This window comes from Nyctibius grandis, chromosome 6 (genome assembly GCF_013368605.1).
Source record: "Nyctibius grandis isolate bNycGra1 chromosome 6, bNycGra1.pri, whole genome shotgun sequence".
Lineage (NCBI taxonomy): Eukaryota > Metazoa > Chordata > Aves > Nyctibiiformes > Nyctibiidae > Nyctibius > Nyctibius grandis.
Window position 1 is genome coordinate 49,504,321 of NC_090663.1, and position 16,069 is coordinate 49,520,389.

At 38.6% G+C, this 16,069-nt stretch overlaps 2 protein-coding genes across 3 annotated transcripts in view; one reads left to right on the plus strand and one right to left on the minus strand.

Moving 5' to 3' along the window:
• The first annotated feature begins 203 nt into the window (after positions 1-203).
• Positions 204-1,794, plus strand: C6H4orf46 (chromosome 6 C4orf46 homolog). 2 transcript variants are annotated; one of them, XM_068403868.1, is made up of 3 exons: positions 204-400; positions 513-640; positions 792-1,794. In XM_068403868.1, the coding sequence occupies exons 1-3, from the start codon at positions 239-241 to the stop codon at positions 799-801; spliced, it is 300 nt and encodes a 99-aa protein (XP_068259969.1). In that variant the 5' UTR covers positions 204-238; the 3' UTR covers positions 802-1,794. The 2 variants fall into 2 exon arrangements, with proteins under 2 accessions (XP_068259969.1, XP_068259968.1); XM_068403867.1 differs by having other exon boundaries at positions 513-1,794.
• A 1,737-nt stretch (positions 1,795-3,531) lies between these two features.
• The window catches only part of RXFP1 (relaxin family peptide receptor 1), a 103,358-nt gene continuing 90,820 nt past the window's right edge, over positions 3,532-16,069 (minus strand). The window contains exons 8-18 of the mRNA XM_068404158.1: positions 15,338-15,409; positions 14,479-14,553; positions 14,125-14,196; positions 13,148-13,219; positions 12,330-12,401; positions 10,996-11,067; positions 8,794-8,865; positions 8,329-8,558; positions 6,644-7,054; positions 5,905-6,123; positions 3,532-3,833 (exon numbers count right to left, since the gene is read on the minus strand). Of these exons, the coding sequence (XP_068260259.1) occupies positions 3,532-3,833; positions 5,905-6,123; positions 6,644-7,054; positions 8,329-8,558; positions 8,794-8,865; positions 10,996-11,067; positions 12,330-12,401; positions 13,148-13,219; positions 14,125-14,196; positions 14,479-14,553; positions 15,338-15,409 (1,669 nt within the window). The remainder of the gene's footprint in view (positions 3,834-5,904; positions 6,124-6,643; positions 7,055-8,328; positions 8,559-8,793; positions 8,866-10,995; positions 11,068-12,329; positions 12,402-13,147; positions 13,220-14,124; positions 14,197-14,478; positions 14,554-15,337; positions 15,410-16,069) is intronic.

A 16,069-nucleotide genomic window follows, 5' to 3' on the forward strand; every position in this document is an offset into this window, starting at 1 on the left:
AAACGGCAGACGCCGGGAGGAAGCGGGGCGCCGGTCCGTGCCCCCTGCGGGGCGGGCGCTGCAGGTGGGACCGCGCCCCAGCCGCTGCCGCCGGGACCTGCGGCAGGAAAGACTACCGCTCCCGGCGTGCACCGCGACGCCCAGCCCGCGCCCTGCCTGGAGGGCGGTGCCGCACGCGCTCCTCCCCGGTGCATGCCGGGGGCGGGGCGGTAGGCTGTGGCGGTACGCGGAGCGGGACATGGCCGAGGCCGGGCGGCTGCCACCCGCGGCGGTGTCCGGGGGCTCGCCCGGCGCAGGGCCCCGGAGGACCCGCGGCGGGAGCGAGGGGTCGCGGCCGCCGGAGCTGCCGGCCGGCAACGCGCGGGAGCTGCTGGAGGAGGTGGAGATGCAGATCAGCGACGTGAGTGCCGGCGCGGCGGGCAGGCGGGCGGGCGGTGGGGTGCCCTCACGGCGGGCGCCTGGGAGGGCCGGGCGGGCGTCGGCGACCCCCAACCTCTCTGCCGTTCCTCCAGGCCGCCTTCTCCCTGGCGAAGATCCTGGAGGCGACGTCGGCCGTGTCGGCCCAGGTGGAGGAGCTCGCCAGCAAGTGCTCAGAGAACGCCCGGTTCCTCAGAACATGGCGGGATCTGCTGCGGGAGGGGTACGAGTCCCTGAAGCCCAGCGGCTGACCCTGCCCCCGCGGCGGCTCCGCCGGGTCCCGCCGAGCTGCCCGCTGGTGTCGGACTGGAAGGCGGTATTTTTAAAGTGGCCTTTTTAGGGAGTTCACGTGGATTTTTGTTTTCCCTCAGCAGCTCCCCGTGAGCCCGGAGTTCTTTCAGAAATACTCGATGACTCGTTTGGATGTTGTGTGTAAGTCACCGAGCAAAATAACTTTGTTTAGGGAATCAGTTGTGACTGTTAGACTCTTCCGTGGCAGCTCAAGCGATCTCATACGTGAAGTACTCTCCCCCTTTTTTTTTTTCCTAATGTGGTGGATGCAAAGTTAGTATGCATGGTACGTCCAGAACTCATTAGTGGTGGGGAAGTGGCGTCCCGCGAGGAGGTATTGTCAGCCCTTGTTTTTAAGAGCTGTCACCGGCAGAAACCCTGCCAACTGCGGAGAAACTTGCTGAACTAACTTCAGTTTTTCTCTATGCACACTTTTTCTTCGTGTTGAGTATGGGATAATATGGCAACTCGTGGCTTATTTATGAGCTTTAGATAAGCCCCGTATCCTAGACCTTACCCTTTTTAGCAGTATTGCAATATATTTCTATAAAGCTGCAGATTTTTTGCAAGATGTTTGATTACTGCAAACAATTTTACACTATCTTTTCTTGTAATTAAGTGCCTTATGATGGCCCATATATCTCTGCATGGTAGAAGTTTAACAACATTGTTTACTGATAGGATGGATTATTTTGAACTGTAAAAGCTTCCATCAGTTTGAAAAGAATCTGTGAAATGTATTCTCCCATCTCTCGGGAGGCACGTTAGAGTTTTTTCTGGTCCTATTACTTTATATCTTTGCCTTAAGCAGTTCCTAGTTAGTCTAGAGCTTCCTGTTGACAGAACTTTTTGGTCTGAAAGATCGCTAATCTCTAATAAATAGCTGTACTGAAACTCCTGTACCTTTACCAGAGCACTGTGAAAAAAGTAACACTGAAATGCAATGGGAGGCTGCAGGAGAACATGCTTATGCCATGATTTATTAGTCAGTCAGCCTTATTTTTTACTGGCAGAAGGACTTTTTAAAAGACAAACTGTAGTTTTCTTATCAAAACAATAAAGATGTTACAAAAAAACCTGAAATAATGAATATTCTTGTGTTACTCAAAAACAAAGAAGACATTGAATATATCCATAATCAACTTAAGTGAAAAACAGAAGTAATGGTAAGGATAGACGTCCTTGCATATCATCAAAAGCAGTTGCAGTCATTAAGAAGGCTTGGCCCCTCAGGGTACACAAATTCTATTAAATTGAGTTCTAATTAATTGCCTCAGTTAAAGAAAATCCACGTGACAGGATTTCCCGTAGCTGTTTTTTAACCCTGCAACCCAAAATGTTGCTAAGCAACTTGGAAAAGAAGTCGTTTTTGTTCAGCAGATAATCTTTTATTTCAATAAAACATACAGCAGTGGAAACAAGATACTTAATCTTCAATTTCAAGATAATCCAAAGTTCTGTAAACAGTTGAAGCGTGAGTCACGCTTCTTTAAATTCTACTTCTTAGGCTGTTAAGAAGTTAAGTGCAAACATTGGAAGTATCTTTTTACTTCATTTTAAAAAGCTTCAATACATCAATGCAAAAGAAGCATTTCTTTTACCTTTGTGGGCTTCTAGGCCATCGGACTGTGAGCATGGTACTGAAAGAACTAGGGAAGTCGTAGTAATTCGTAATGGAAAAGATTCTCTTCAGTAAGTATGTGCGAAGGAAATGCCTCTAGAGGATTGTTTCAGATGGGATATTTTTTTTTTTTTACCCTTGTAACGCTGGGAAGTAGAATAATGCCCCAAAAGTGCTGAATGGCCGTGCTCCTTAAATTATTTTAACCGTAATGCATCCAATCAGATGCACAAGGTGATTAAAATGTAGATGTCACGACACCTGTTAAGACTGATAGTCTTCTATTTGGCTGTCTCCCATTATCCTATGTACAGAGATAGACATCTTAAGACTGAAATTTGTTGAAGTCTGCAAACTATGGGAAGCTGCTTACAGGACCCCATTAAGAAACAGTGAGGAAAAGAGCAGCATCAGGATGTTGGGATACTCATTCCAGTCTTTCCAGGGAGGGATGCTCTTCTGAAGGGCGAAACTTGCACCAACTATAGTTGGGGGACACTCAGTTGAGAAAAAAGCCTGCCTTTTTTTTTTTTTTTTTCTGGTTCTGCCTGAATTAGAACAATCATTACAATTTCAGGATTGTCTTTACATGAGTAGAAATAGTTGGTAAATTTTTTAAAGGAATGAAGTTTTCACTTGTTTGGCTTTGACAAATATAATAAACTGGTCTAATTATGAAAATTAAATATTTTTCTTAGGGTCGTTCCTCTCTAAAGCTTTCAAGAGCTGATGCAGCCTAAATAGAGCCAGTCAGAAATTTTACGGAGGAAAAAAAACGCTTAATGAGGAAACCAATCAACTCTTAAAAAAATTCAACTGTTGAAATGAGGAATTTAAAAGAAGTTTAATGAAAATAACCTTTTTTTCCCCCAAGATAGATGATTTTGAAACATTCTGCTTTCAGGGTGAGATGTTTTAAATGACAATTTGTTTTTTTCCCCACAATCCTGGCTTCTGGGAGGAAAAAACCCAAACAACTGACTTCTCATTCTGATTTAGGATGAGTTCTCAAAATGTCAGGTACCATTGTGAGATGGTAAAATTATTGTGTCAAACAGACACGCTGCTCCCTCTTCTTCCTGCTTTAGTTCATGTGAGCCCAGGTGTCCTACCTCCCTCATTTTTCCTCATTGCTGTAAAGCAGCAAGCCCACAGATGTGAAGCTAACAGTGCAGATGTCAGCGGGAAGATTCAAAATGTGTTTACGTGTATGAATTTAGTTTTGTTGACTGTGTAGTCACTGAAGCGTCAGAGGAGTCCGTACAAAGCACAGGCTTCGTTAGCTTTGGCGTGATTTCATGCATTGGCCACATCTCAACCCAAATGAATGATGGACCGTATGTTTTCTGATTGCCTTTACCTCTTTTGGATCTTCTTTGTCTGTAGTTGTACCAAACCTGATGAATCATTTCTTTGAAAGGTCGTGTAGTCAAAGTGTAGAGAAGAGGATTCAAAGCACTATTTATTGGCAGTATAAAAATCACCACCCAAGAAGTTATGGTACCTTAGAGAGGGAAAAAGAAAGGAAGCTGTAACATCCATTCCAGCGTTTGCACCCATTAATTAAAACAGAAGTACTTGATGCCTATGCAGCACAGCTTCCCAGTGAGAGGTGTGGTCATGCGCTCCTAGGCTGAGTTCATGTCACAAAGGGTACTTTTTCTTCCCACTGTTAGGCTTGCACTGCCCTCTTACCTCTGTCTGTTTCCAGGACTCCCTGCAAAACTGGAAATTTTTTACTCTCCCAGGAGTTCCATTTATCCCTCTTACTGTTCTGTACCATAGCTTCCTATTTGCTCCAGCACACTTCTTGTTCTGGCTGAGCCCCATTTTCTTGCCCCAAAACTTTTTGTCTCTGCTCTGCTCCCTGTCTCTTCCTGTGATCTCTGTTCCCCATCCTCTTCCTGTGACTGGTGACATCCGATCCTAATGATGTCCCCAATGTCCTATCCTCCTGCAAAGAAATATCCTCCAGTCCCTGTATGCCCTCAGAGGCTGGTTTTCTCCTCTGTACCAGGACTTCTCCATTCTCCCCCCAGCAAAGGGCACTGTATGCATCCTCCTTACTTCCTTCTTGCCCTGTTGGTAAGAGTTTCTGTATTCACACTGTCTTCCTTTCTGAAGGTTTCCTGCTCTCCTGCCTGTATCAGAGTCTGTGTGCATTTTGCCAGCACCCCCTTCTCATCATTACTGTTTGGGAGATAAGTCAGCTTGTTACCTGAGGGGCAGACGGAAAAGCGACAGGATTAAAGTGCTGAAAGATGTTAGTGGGTGCCGTCCATTGCACGGTTTGATTTATAAAACAATTACAGAACTGTTCCAAGCTGCACAAAAACCTTAATTCACTCTGCCTTCCCCCCCTTACTCTCTGGCTTTATGACTTTGTTGCAAAGTATGAATACATTCCTATTGATGCTCATCACATTGGCTACAGTTTTGGAAACAAGCAGGTGGTTAGTTCAAAAGCTGTCACAGTGTATCCCCAAAGAAAAAAAGAAATGCTATCAAACGGGGTTAAAAACTTCCTTAAGGAACTTCTTTAAATTACTGTTTAATCTGGTTTATCGAATGCAGAACATTCATTTGCGGAACCCAAGATCACCCTGTGGTTCAGCAAGATTTCTTCAAGGTTTCTTGACTCAGAATACATCTGCTTCTACTTTTCACAATATTTTCTTTAAAATTTCTTAGGTGGTTTGATAACTTCATGAAGAAGCATTTTCGAAGATTTAAAATAACTGAAAATATTTGACATAATCAACGTAACTTTCAGACATTGGAAACATAAGTCAAATCTTTGAATAGGTAACTCCCAACGCTTCTGGTCAGCACATGAGACAATATTCTCTGAGCTAAAATGTTTTCTCACCAATGTAGTATTGTGACATATATCTGTATGTTGAGTCTGAATTGCTGATGGTACTGTTCATGTTCACATGTTCTTTCTAACAGGGTTTAGAAGCCCTGCATAAAGAGGCTATTTTTCTGGCATGTACTGGTATTGCGAAGAGAAGGAGAAAAATAAGGTGCAATTTTTAATATTTTAGATTACGCTATTTTTACATGGGATATATTCATAGTATAAATAAGGTAAGTACAACTTAATCTAACTTAATGTTTTGAACTCTAAGTACCAGTTTGTAAAAGAAATTTATTTCAGGATAAGAATTATATTGTTAAATCAAGGTAGGAAACATTGTATTGTCTTGAGCCATATTTAGGCAACAGAACCAGCAAAAGCCGTAAGATGAGAAAAGCCAGTGCAATTCAAGCCTTGGTTTTCAGATACATTTTGTACATTTTAGAGATACTCTATGGAGACAGACTTGAATGATTAGAATTTTGGGGTTTTTTTGGCTAACTCAAAGGTGACTAATCTTTGATGATTATAGTAATATAGTTCAATGCAGTAGTAAAACTATAGAGTTCATTATTTTGTGTGTGCATATATATAGATATATAACAAAGTTCATTAGAGTAATATAGTTCAATATATTAAACTCTTTTTCTTCTGAAGTAGAAACGACTCTTCATACAGATACAATTGAAACAGCCTCACAAAAGAAAGGACATACCTGGTATTTCTACTTGAAGTAAAGAAAGGAGTTTCAGAATAAAAATGGGTATCCAACATAGTGCATCAGTAAATACAATGAAGAAAAAACGTTTAGCAAGGATCATCTCTTTTTTAATATGATTCCGAATTTCAGTAGCCGTAACAGCTGTTTGGTGAACACTGTAGAACATACTCCCGTAGGAAAACACAATGATGATAAAAGCTGCCAAGTTTACACCTGTTTAAGAAGTTAAAATTACTTATAATTTAACAGCATAATGGCAATTTCACATCACCTATTTGCAGGCTGGGTAGTAAAGAAAAACGTTTCATCGAAACTGCTAGTCCCATAGAATTAAGCGGCCAGAAGGTCTGAGTCTATATTCACCTGAACGCTGAATTTTCGCTACTACTCAGGTGTTTATTTCATTCATCATCACCTCATAAATGGCTGCCATCTGATCCAAATTGCGTAGTTCTCCTCTGGTCTTATCATTGCTCTACTTCCCTGAGAAAGTCTGTTCATTCAGGAACTTAATGGCCATTAATTTCTTTCTACTTTCTCAGCCCTTCATGCATTTTAAGATACGTAAGTATCTATCTAATATAGTAAAATAGTCAGGCTGGAAAAAGTCTTTTAACTGCTTACTGGAGCATCTAAACATGAGGTGTGAACACTACAGCAAAGCTATCTTTTTTGTTTGAGAATTAAGTTCATTTACAGCTATAATTATATATAAAGAAGAAATGCAACTTACCTAAAAAAATGACAACAGAATAAATCTGACTTCCTGAACTTTCTGATTGTTCTGAGTGAAGAGGAAAACAGACGCCGTTGGTGCCATAGTAGTTCCTGAAAAATTCCTTATTGCTCAGTGGGATAAAAGCAACAGCAAACCCAATTATCCAGATAAGAACCAAAATGGAAATTGTCCTGCATTTTCTGGGCTTCAAACACCTAAAAGGATAAACTATGCAGATGTATTTTTCCAAAGTCAGGTAAGTCAACAGCAATACTGACACCTCTGTAGACAGAATAGCCAGCGATCCCACCAACTGGCAATGAGTACTGTCCATCCACAACTGAGCGTGCTTGTTGTATTCTCCGCGATATTTAAGATCAAAAGCTCCAATCACAAATAAGTATATTCCCATCAGACAGTCAGCACCTGTGGGCACAGTGCTTAACATCATTATTTACACATCTGAATTTCCCATTCTCTCTGTGCATGTCTACTGGAAAATAGACATACACATGTATATATGAGTACATATTTATAAGTCAGCTGACATATAGATACAAAATCAATATTATAGTTGGAATGCTATTGTGAATTACAGTTAAGCCAGTATAATTCAGTTCTATTCATCCTTTTTTAATTTTCATTTGGACTGGCAGTCTGTTTCATACTTGTTTCCAGCCTGATTTTTTGAAGCTCAGATAAAATTGGTTTGCAAGTAGAAGAAGATATGGCTTCATTTTTATGAAATATTCTTGCAATCCTTTTTTCATTCAGTCTTATTCCTTGTGATACTGACATTTGGCTTAAGATAATTTGCGTTGAGTAGGGCATCTCTGCTAGATTCAAAGTTTAGTTTTGGTTTGTCCACCTTGTGCTAGTTCAAAACTGATATGCATAGTCTTCTAAGACTAGCAACGGAAGAGGAGCTGTCAACGTAGAGCTGAAGGCTTCTCAGGTATTTTGGCTAGAAGTTTTGCATGCTATTCAGATTGTTCCCATGGAAACAACAAAGTTTCAAAAATCGCTGACATGTGGTGTTTAGAAACGTTGCAATTATTTTATACACTGTTAACAATCACTTTTCAAAAGCAACTAATTGCATTTGTGAAATTGTGAATTGTAGACTCTCCTGCATTGAGACAGGGTACTTGAGATTATGGTGACTGCACTGCCAAATAGTTTGTCCATAAACCTGTCTTGCTTTTAGGACAAAAATAAAAAAAAAAAAAGTAATTCTTAATATTGGGGAGCTAGGAGTGATTGATTTTCTGTATTTGCATAAGTAACCTTTTGCTCATGTGAAAAATAGAATAACTATTTTGAGCATAATGTTTACACATGAAAATTGCCATTTACTCAAAAATGCATAGTAAAATTTATGTTTATGGGCTTTGAAAAACTTGAAATTTTATTTGTTCCTGCTGAAGAAAGTGTGAATTTGACACAATACCCGCAGCATTAAAATCAAACGTGAAGCCTTTGGAATTTATCAACTACCTATTAGTACAAAACAAAAGCAGCATCTAAGGAGACCTCCTGATGCATAAGGTACACAGCATTTTGTATCATCATTTGCAACTGCATGAAAGTTCAGTTAATCCAGGGCTGGAAATATGTCATTATATTATAACAACAAATATCATACATGCTATGAGCAGACTAAAACAATATTCTTTTAGTTTTATGCATGGAGTACTCACAGCAGAGAGACATTATTGAGATGGCGTGGAGCTTATTCTCTGATCTGATGTAAGGCCTCATGCAGATAACAAAAATATTTCCAAAGCAGGTGATGGCAGATACAACCCAGACAAACACTCTCTGTATGATGCTAGCTAAAAGGTTCTCAAGCGATGAAATCCCATCGGTATTCGGTTTACAGCTGCGCACATGAGGGGCATATCCACAGTACTGGAATTTCTTAAAATATCTGGTTGTGAGAAAGAAAAACAGATAAGAGATGGTTCTAGCTTGGTTACCAGAACATCACAACTCTCTAGTAACTATTCAGAAAACATATTCTGAAAGAAGAAAAATTAATTAAAAATTGTCAAATTTGACAACAGCTCACATGCTGCTTTTCATACACTTCTGTTCCTAATTATTCGGTGTTCTGTAAATTGTAAAATTCAGACAAAGAAAGCAAACTGGAATAATCTACTTACATGTGGGAAAGGTTTCTCAGGGGTCTGAACATTCTTCTCTGGATGTTTGCAATTTCAATGCCCTCCAAGCTGCTGTAAACAATATACTCTCAATAAAAGTCAATAGAAACTCAGTAGTGAAAGAACAAACTTTATGAGTGTTTAATTGTGTTTCTATGATTATATGTAACTAGAGACGAACTTTAATTGCATCTATTATTCCATCCCTTTGAAACTTGAACAGAAAGTCTGCGTAAAAGCTAAAGTGGTATAAAATGAATTGCAGTTAATTCTAATAAACTTGCTGTTCTTCCAAAATCATGAAGAATGCTCTTTTAGTGCTCTCAGCAGTGCAATCTCCGATTATGTTGCCCTTCCAAAGCATTGTCTACTGATGTTCTTCCATCATCTCTGTGAAAATAATAGCTTGTTCCAACAGTAATATTTTACATGTCTCTTCTGGTTTTTATCTTAGGGAGTGCTTTACTAGACAAACAAACCACTGCAGGAATTTAGTCTTCATTGTGTCAAGAGCAGCAGGAAGCTGGGACACAGAACATGGCATGTAAGGGAAAACGCTGGCTGTCTTGTGACACATAGATGGGATTTCTTTTTTTTTTTTTTTTTAATATATTGAAAACAGCATTATTGTTTCCCCTGCAGTGCTAGATCAGTAAAGTGTAACTGTGTAAGTGGAGATTTTAAAACTTTAATCTCTGCATTCTTCTAGTCCATCCCATCCACTGGTTAGATGTGCAACATGTCTTCTAAATTGCAACTGATCAGAGGTCTTTGGTTCTTCTTGTGGGGAGCCTTATTTGAATTCACCATTCAATCTTTGAGCGTAATATTCCCATGAGTTCTGGGCACATTTAGGCAAAAGTGGAAAAAGGTACCAGTCTTACTGGTTAGGTGCTTTGGGCTGGTGGGCAGTTTTGCTAGGAGACAAGGATAAAGCCACAAATACGGAAACTTGATAGTTTTATTTAAGCACTGCAATGAATCCTGGGGTGTGCTTTTCCCAGCTATTCCTACTATTTTAGACTAGGAAAGAGGAAACAGGTCGTCTACGAACTGGTTGCTGAAACATACAGTTTCCTGTAGATCTATCTCAAGATTTAACATCTTTCTCAACTTAAAAATGCGGAAGGTTGTGGTCAGTCAATTGCATGAGTTCTTTGGTGTTAAATAACAGATAAAATGTATATTCTAGCCTGTTAGCGAGGTAATTCATTATTCTTTTCTGTGCTCAGCTTCTTATTTTCATGAAACTTGTACAGATTTAGTATTATCAGGTTGTTAGCCATTTACCAAATTTAGGTGAATTTGGCCACTGGATTCCAAATCACTGTAAGGAAGCTGAACTGATCAACAAAGGCATGTGCACTGCTGGCTGCAGCTCAGGGGCTAATTTATAAACTCCTATTATTCTCTGTCCAAGGAGACATCTCTTTTTTGCATCTCCACAACCATTTTGAAATGATGATGGACAAGAACCAATGCCGTGCTCTACCAAGCTGGTTATTGCAGAGGTGCAGTGGCCCATGAAGATGTTCTTAAATATGCCACAGAACAGTTTCAGATTTGCAAGATGGTCACTGTAGTATCACACAGTTTTAGGAAGAGCTCTGCTGGCAGAATTAAAGTTCTATCTGTTGTGTTAGTGTACCCAAAAAACTTCGCCTAAACTCTTCAAAAAGATTTGTAAAAGTCCTACCTCCCTCTGACATGGTTTATATTGTTCTTCTCAGGGTGTTAGCAGTAGACTGTAAGAACAGAAATGTGTCCCCATACTTGTACATATGTCAAATTCCTTTATAATTCCTGTCTTTATATATGATAATGGTACCTGCCCATTGTGTTAATAGCCCCAACTGGACCTTGCATGACCCTTAAGCCCTGTGAACAAATTGTGCAAGGTCAAATGAGGGTTGCATTAATCTTGTTCTGTAATAGCAGAAAAGACAACGTCCTTCTCTAAGCTGAATTTATGATATCTTTTTGTTGGAAAAATTTCCATTATGAAACCAGCATTTTCAGGAAGGAAAATTTGAGTATTGCTAGGAATTATTTTCCAGGATCAAAGTGTTGAGGATCATGAACAAAACTATAAACTACTTCAAGGGCAATTTCTTATAAACATATTCTGGATCATGTCCTTGTGAAGGAGATGTGCGTAATCACAAAGAAAATATAGCTAAAATATAAAAACTTGATACTTACAGGGATTTGAGTTTAATTAGAAAATCAAACTGGTCTATTTGTATTTTCTTGATTGGGTTGTAAGAAAGGTTTCTGTAAATACAACATAGACATAAGTAACTTTGTACATCTTCCTTACAGCTTGTTCTAAAAATAAAGTCAAACTACATAATCCATTTGCTTTTCCAGTCCTGTAGAAAGGACTTGTACAATTGGCAGTTACAGCTGCAAGTAGTAACATTCATTTAGTGTTATTCAGCTCGCTAAGCCAGTGGAAAGAGTACTCAGGTGCTTCACAGACGTGCTATTGCCACGTACGCACGCACACACACACACGCACACACAACTGCCTCCCCCAACCTGATGCTTAAAGATTTTTACTATAGAAATATTTAGTTATTAAACTTCCCAGACTTGTCTTTCAAGTAAAAGAACCTAGCTGAACTGCATGCATTTAGAAATAAATTACAATTGATTTTGCTAGTTGCTAAAATCTATTTTTTTGCAATCATTCATGTGAGTTCAAGTAGAGACAAAGGCAGCGGAATGTAAAAACAGACATTAGCATTAGATGCTATCACTCTGTGCAAAAGTGTTTCTAGGTACATCCCCTTTTTCTTTGCCCTATAACTTTTCCTTATGTTTTCATTTTGATATTGTAACTAAAATGTGCAAACTCAATAAATGTAGCTGTACACATTTGGTTGCCCCAGTGTATTGTGATGGATCCCAAGGATGCTGGAAAAGCACAGAAATAAGTTATTCCACATACCAGCTTCTCTCCTCCAGAGAGGTTTTCAATTTTGTGACTCGTGCCTCTTTCAGATTATGCAAGAAAGACTGGGACTTGTCAGCAGCAGCGTTTGAGAATTTGCCTATATACGTGTCATGGGAAAACAGGAGAATGTCTTTCTGATTTTATAATACCTTATGCTTTTTTGGAACTCTTTCACAGGAAAAAAGCTGTCGCAAACAAGGCACCTGTATGATGCTCTCTTACATGTTTATAATCTATTTTTAGAGCCAAATACTGATATCACATTAAGCATTCCCATCAAATTATTAATTTCTCATGATACAGCTAGCATAGCTCTTTTTGTATATGCTAACCAGATCTAGAAAAAGGTAGAATTTGAACTTGGTATGTTTTGGGACATGAAAATAGACATCTTTTACAAAACTATTCTGGGCAAAATTTTACATAAAATTACTTTTGGGATAAGTATTTTTTTAGGCAGAACCTAAATGACACATACAAACAAAGGTGCTCTCTTCTTTCCCAGCATTCATGACTGAAAGCATCATATCAAATAAGTAACATACAGTTATATATAATAATAATCAAGAATCCTTACAGTTGTGAAAGCTCCTTTAGATCCTTAAATATATATGGAGGAAGTGATTCAATCTTGTTGCTAGCCAAATCTCTGCAGAAACAGCCACAGGTAGGATATAGTAAGTTCTTACTAGGCTCAGTAATTTTACTGAACAGTTTTGCAATTTCAAGACACACAGTGTTATTCTGTTTGCCAGGTATTATTTATTATATAGGTTGTCAGAAACTTTGACTATGAAATAATGCTGTTAAAGCAAGGTGGGAAGCTAGACCCACCAGATTTCTCTTTGTCTGGTTAGTTCAGATATGCCAGTAGATACATAATTTATTATTATCATATTTACATCAAAAAGAAAGTCAAATACCCTTAACTTGACTTGTAAGAGCTTAGAAATAAATTAAATTTATTGTTTCATGATAGGAATTTTCTCACATGGGCTAGCCAGCACTGCATCTTTCCCTTCATTTTTTCTCTCTACCTGTCTGCTTACTTTCACTAAACACAGATCTAAATAATTGTGGACAGAGGAGTAAAGGTCTCAGTCTGACTGAAACTATCAAACCAGTCTAAAAGACACTGGTGATTTAAGATTAATTAGTGTGATTCTATTCAGGGAACATAATGTTCTTATGAGCAAAACCCCCAATATTATTGATACTCACAGAGTATGTATTTTATCAACTATTTCTTCCCTGTTACATATACAGAAAAAACCCCTGAGAATGGGTGCTATCTCCAGAGCATGTTATATGAAATAGAATTTATGATAAACGATGTTTGCAATGTAAATTATAAAACTTTGTGACTTGTACAAGTAAGAGAAGAAATCAACTCACAATTCATCTAACATCAGGAGAGAAGAAAAGCTGTTTTCACTTAAAGAGATGATTTTATTTCGTCTCATCACCCTGAAAGAATAAAACAAACTTATCTTGCTGCTTCTTGACATCTATTTGGTTTTGGAGAAAACTTTTCGTAAACTTTAAAAATTCTCTTTTCTCTGAATCTTCAAATATTTGCCTAATTCAGTTAACAAGCTAATCAGATGTAGAATCTTACCATTTTACCATTCAATAAATAACTTATACTGCCTATGCATGTATGTGTTTGTATATATATACACACATAAACCCCCGTAGGAGGCTGGTGTAAATTGGCTGAAGGCAGAAGGAAGATTAAGTGGGCTGGAAGGCTTGTGACCTAACCACATCTCAGACACAGGCACATGGCTGTGCAACTTTTCCTTCACCTGTATTTCGTCTGCCACTGAGCTTGCTCCTTAAATAAACAACCTGGATTTTAAAAGCAAAGAGAAAGCCAAGAATATCGGTACCACAGAGGAGCTAAAAATTGAAAATGACAGGTGCCATGGAGCATACTAATCTAGCAAAAAGTTTAGGGATTTTCTGAAGGTGATTGCAACATCACTGAAGAAATTTTGGGGAAAATTCTAAAATTGCTGAGCCAGTCAACCAACCAGCCATTCAAAGCCTTTAAAATGAAGAAACAAGCTATGTATTTTGTATGTTTGCTGCTTTTTATTATGAGATTTTTGCCTCCTAGAAAATTTCTAAATCTTAACATCTCTCAAAATCGCTTCATACGGTTGTATATATCAACTCTGAACTTTGCTATAAATGTAAGCAGTGCTTATGCTGTATGGCGCTCATTTAAAACCAAACATTTCAATTTAATCTTCTTGAGATCTAAATAACCATGATACTCAGGAAACTTATATTAGCTGTAATGAATCAGTTGACTGTTCAACACAAGCATATCTCACTCTGGCTGGCCAGCATGTCCTATTACTTACAGTACAGTTAAAGTGTTGCAGGAGATGAAAGTGACATTTCTTACATGATGGATATGGTTGCCTTCAAGGTCTCTGGGATATAAAAACAAAACATCAATCACTGAAAATAAATTCAGGCAACTATTCTAAGGTAATTAAAGAAAAATACTACCAGAATTTCGTGACTGTACAAAAGAGAGTGGGAACCAGACATCTAATATTTCTGCACACCTAATTGATGACTTCAGGTCATCAACCCTGCAGTGATGCAGCAGGCATGCTGTAAAATCCAGCATCCCATTAGAAAAAGTGGCGTGGAAGCGCTGCACAAAGACAACAAAATAACATTTCTCTAGTGAAATAAGGCAGACTTACAGCCAGTTTAGTCTTGGCATATATTGGCACAGAGGTTTATCAGGCAAACGAGCAAGAGAATTATTCATCATCTCTCTGAAAAAAAAAAAAAGAATAATAGTATAGCTGGCTATAATTGCCAAAAATTACATTATAGAAAAAAATGTCTTTTATGTTTGTACTTTTGAAAAAAAGGCAGTCAAAGCTTGATTCATTTCTCATAGTCTTGGAGGTAGTATTATTTTCTTAAACTTCTACATATTTTCCCTGTGGCATTCTGCAGAGCAGTATTTTATCCTTAACTTGTTAATTACCAGGTAAAGGAAAGATGTTCACTTCACTGTTTTTTAAATAAAACACAGCAAGTCAATACAAATAATTTGACTATTCTCTCATAACACATAACTTCTGTTGGTGATGGAGGAGGGGGGATATGAAGGGAGGTTTCCCTCCGAGGGGAAGAGGGTCCCTTGCATTTGGGGCTGGAGAGGGCAGCGGCAGGTCACGGACAGGGTCTTGGGGAGGGAGGCCAGGCTGCTGCTGGGGGCAGGAGCTTTGGGACCCCCGCCTCCTGCACCACGACTCTAGAGAACAACTGGTACCCATTGCTGCAGCTTCCATATCCTTGTCTTCTCAGTGGCATTGTCTTTTTACCATTTTTCCCACCCATCTCCCTATACTTTCCCAGACGTTGCATGTCCGCTGATGCCAAAATCCTCCTATGCCAGCACATCTTGCCTGGGGGTAAGAAAAAGCCACAGGTGTACTGCTAGCACTCTGTGGTGAGCAAGCACAGTCATTATAAAAAGGTTTTCATACATATATGCCCTTTTTGTTCTCTTCTTTTAAATAACACTTTTGGTTCTTATTCAATACTTACAGGAGAATAAGTGTTTTGAGTCCGTAAAATGTTAACGGAGAGATCCGATTTATCCTATTATTTTCAATTATCCTATAAATTACAGCAAAACATGTCTCAGTCTTGTAATTATCTGCAGTCTTACATTGAACAGATGATAAAAACTAACATAATTTGAAGTGGATTTCTTCAAATGTCCATTCAAACTGCTTAAAAAATTAACGCACTACTCCTTAGCAGGTCAGGGTATTCACTGAATTAGTTTCTTTTCAGAAGAATTTAATTAACAAGAAAAATTAACTTAGAGAAAGTAATTACTTTCAACTTAGAAAAAAGTGTTTTCTTGCGAGTTTTTAAATTCTTTGATCAAGACACTTTGAATGGATTCCCCGTGAAAATAAAGCAGCACCACATAACAGTGTTCCATGGCAATCCAACAGTTTCAAAAACACAGGAAAATGATAGGCATGTTATTATTGCTTATTTTTAACAACTTTACTGAGTGAAAATAGTATTTCATTTTCATTTGTCTGAAAAGTAGTAATAAACCAATATTTCAGATTCCAACAGTCATTTTGTCTGGCATGTGTCAAGCACTATTTACAGGGAAAGACCTGCCCAAAAGATTCTCTTTCTGCTTTTTTATAGTATCTGAGTTATTTTATGTATTAATTTATAACAAGCAATAACTAATAAACATTATTTAGTATTGTAAAATCATCAGTCATTAGAGCCATTAAGGCCCAAGAATTA

Excerpts from the sequence above, each read along its gene's own strand:
- C6H4orf46 (XM_068403867.1), top strand. The coding sequence starts at position 239 with ATGGCCGAGGCCGGGCGGCTGCCACCCGCGGCGGTGTCCGGGGGCTCG. Across the intron at positions 401-512 it reads TGGAGATGCAGATCAGCGAC|GCCGCCTTCTCCCTGGCGAA; the intron begins GTGAGTGCCGGC and ends CCGTTCCTCCAG.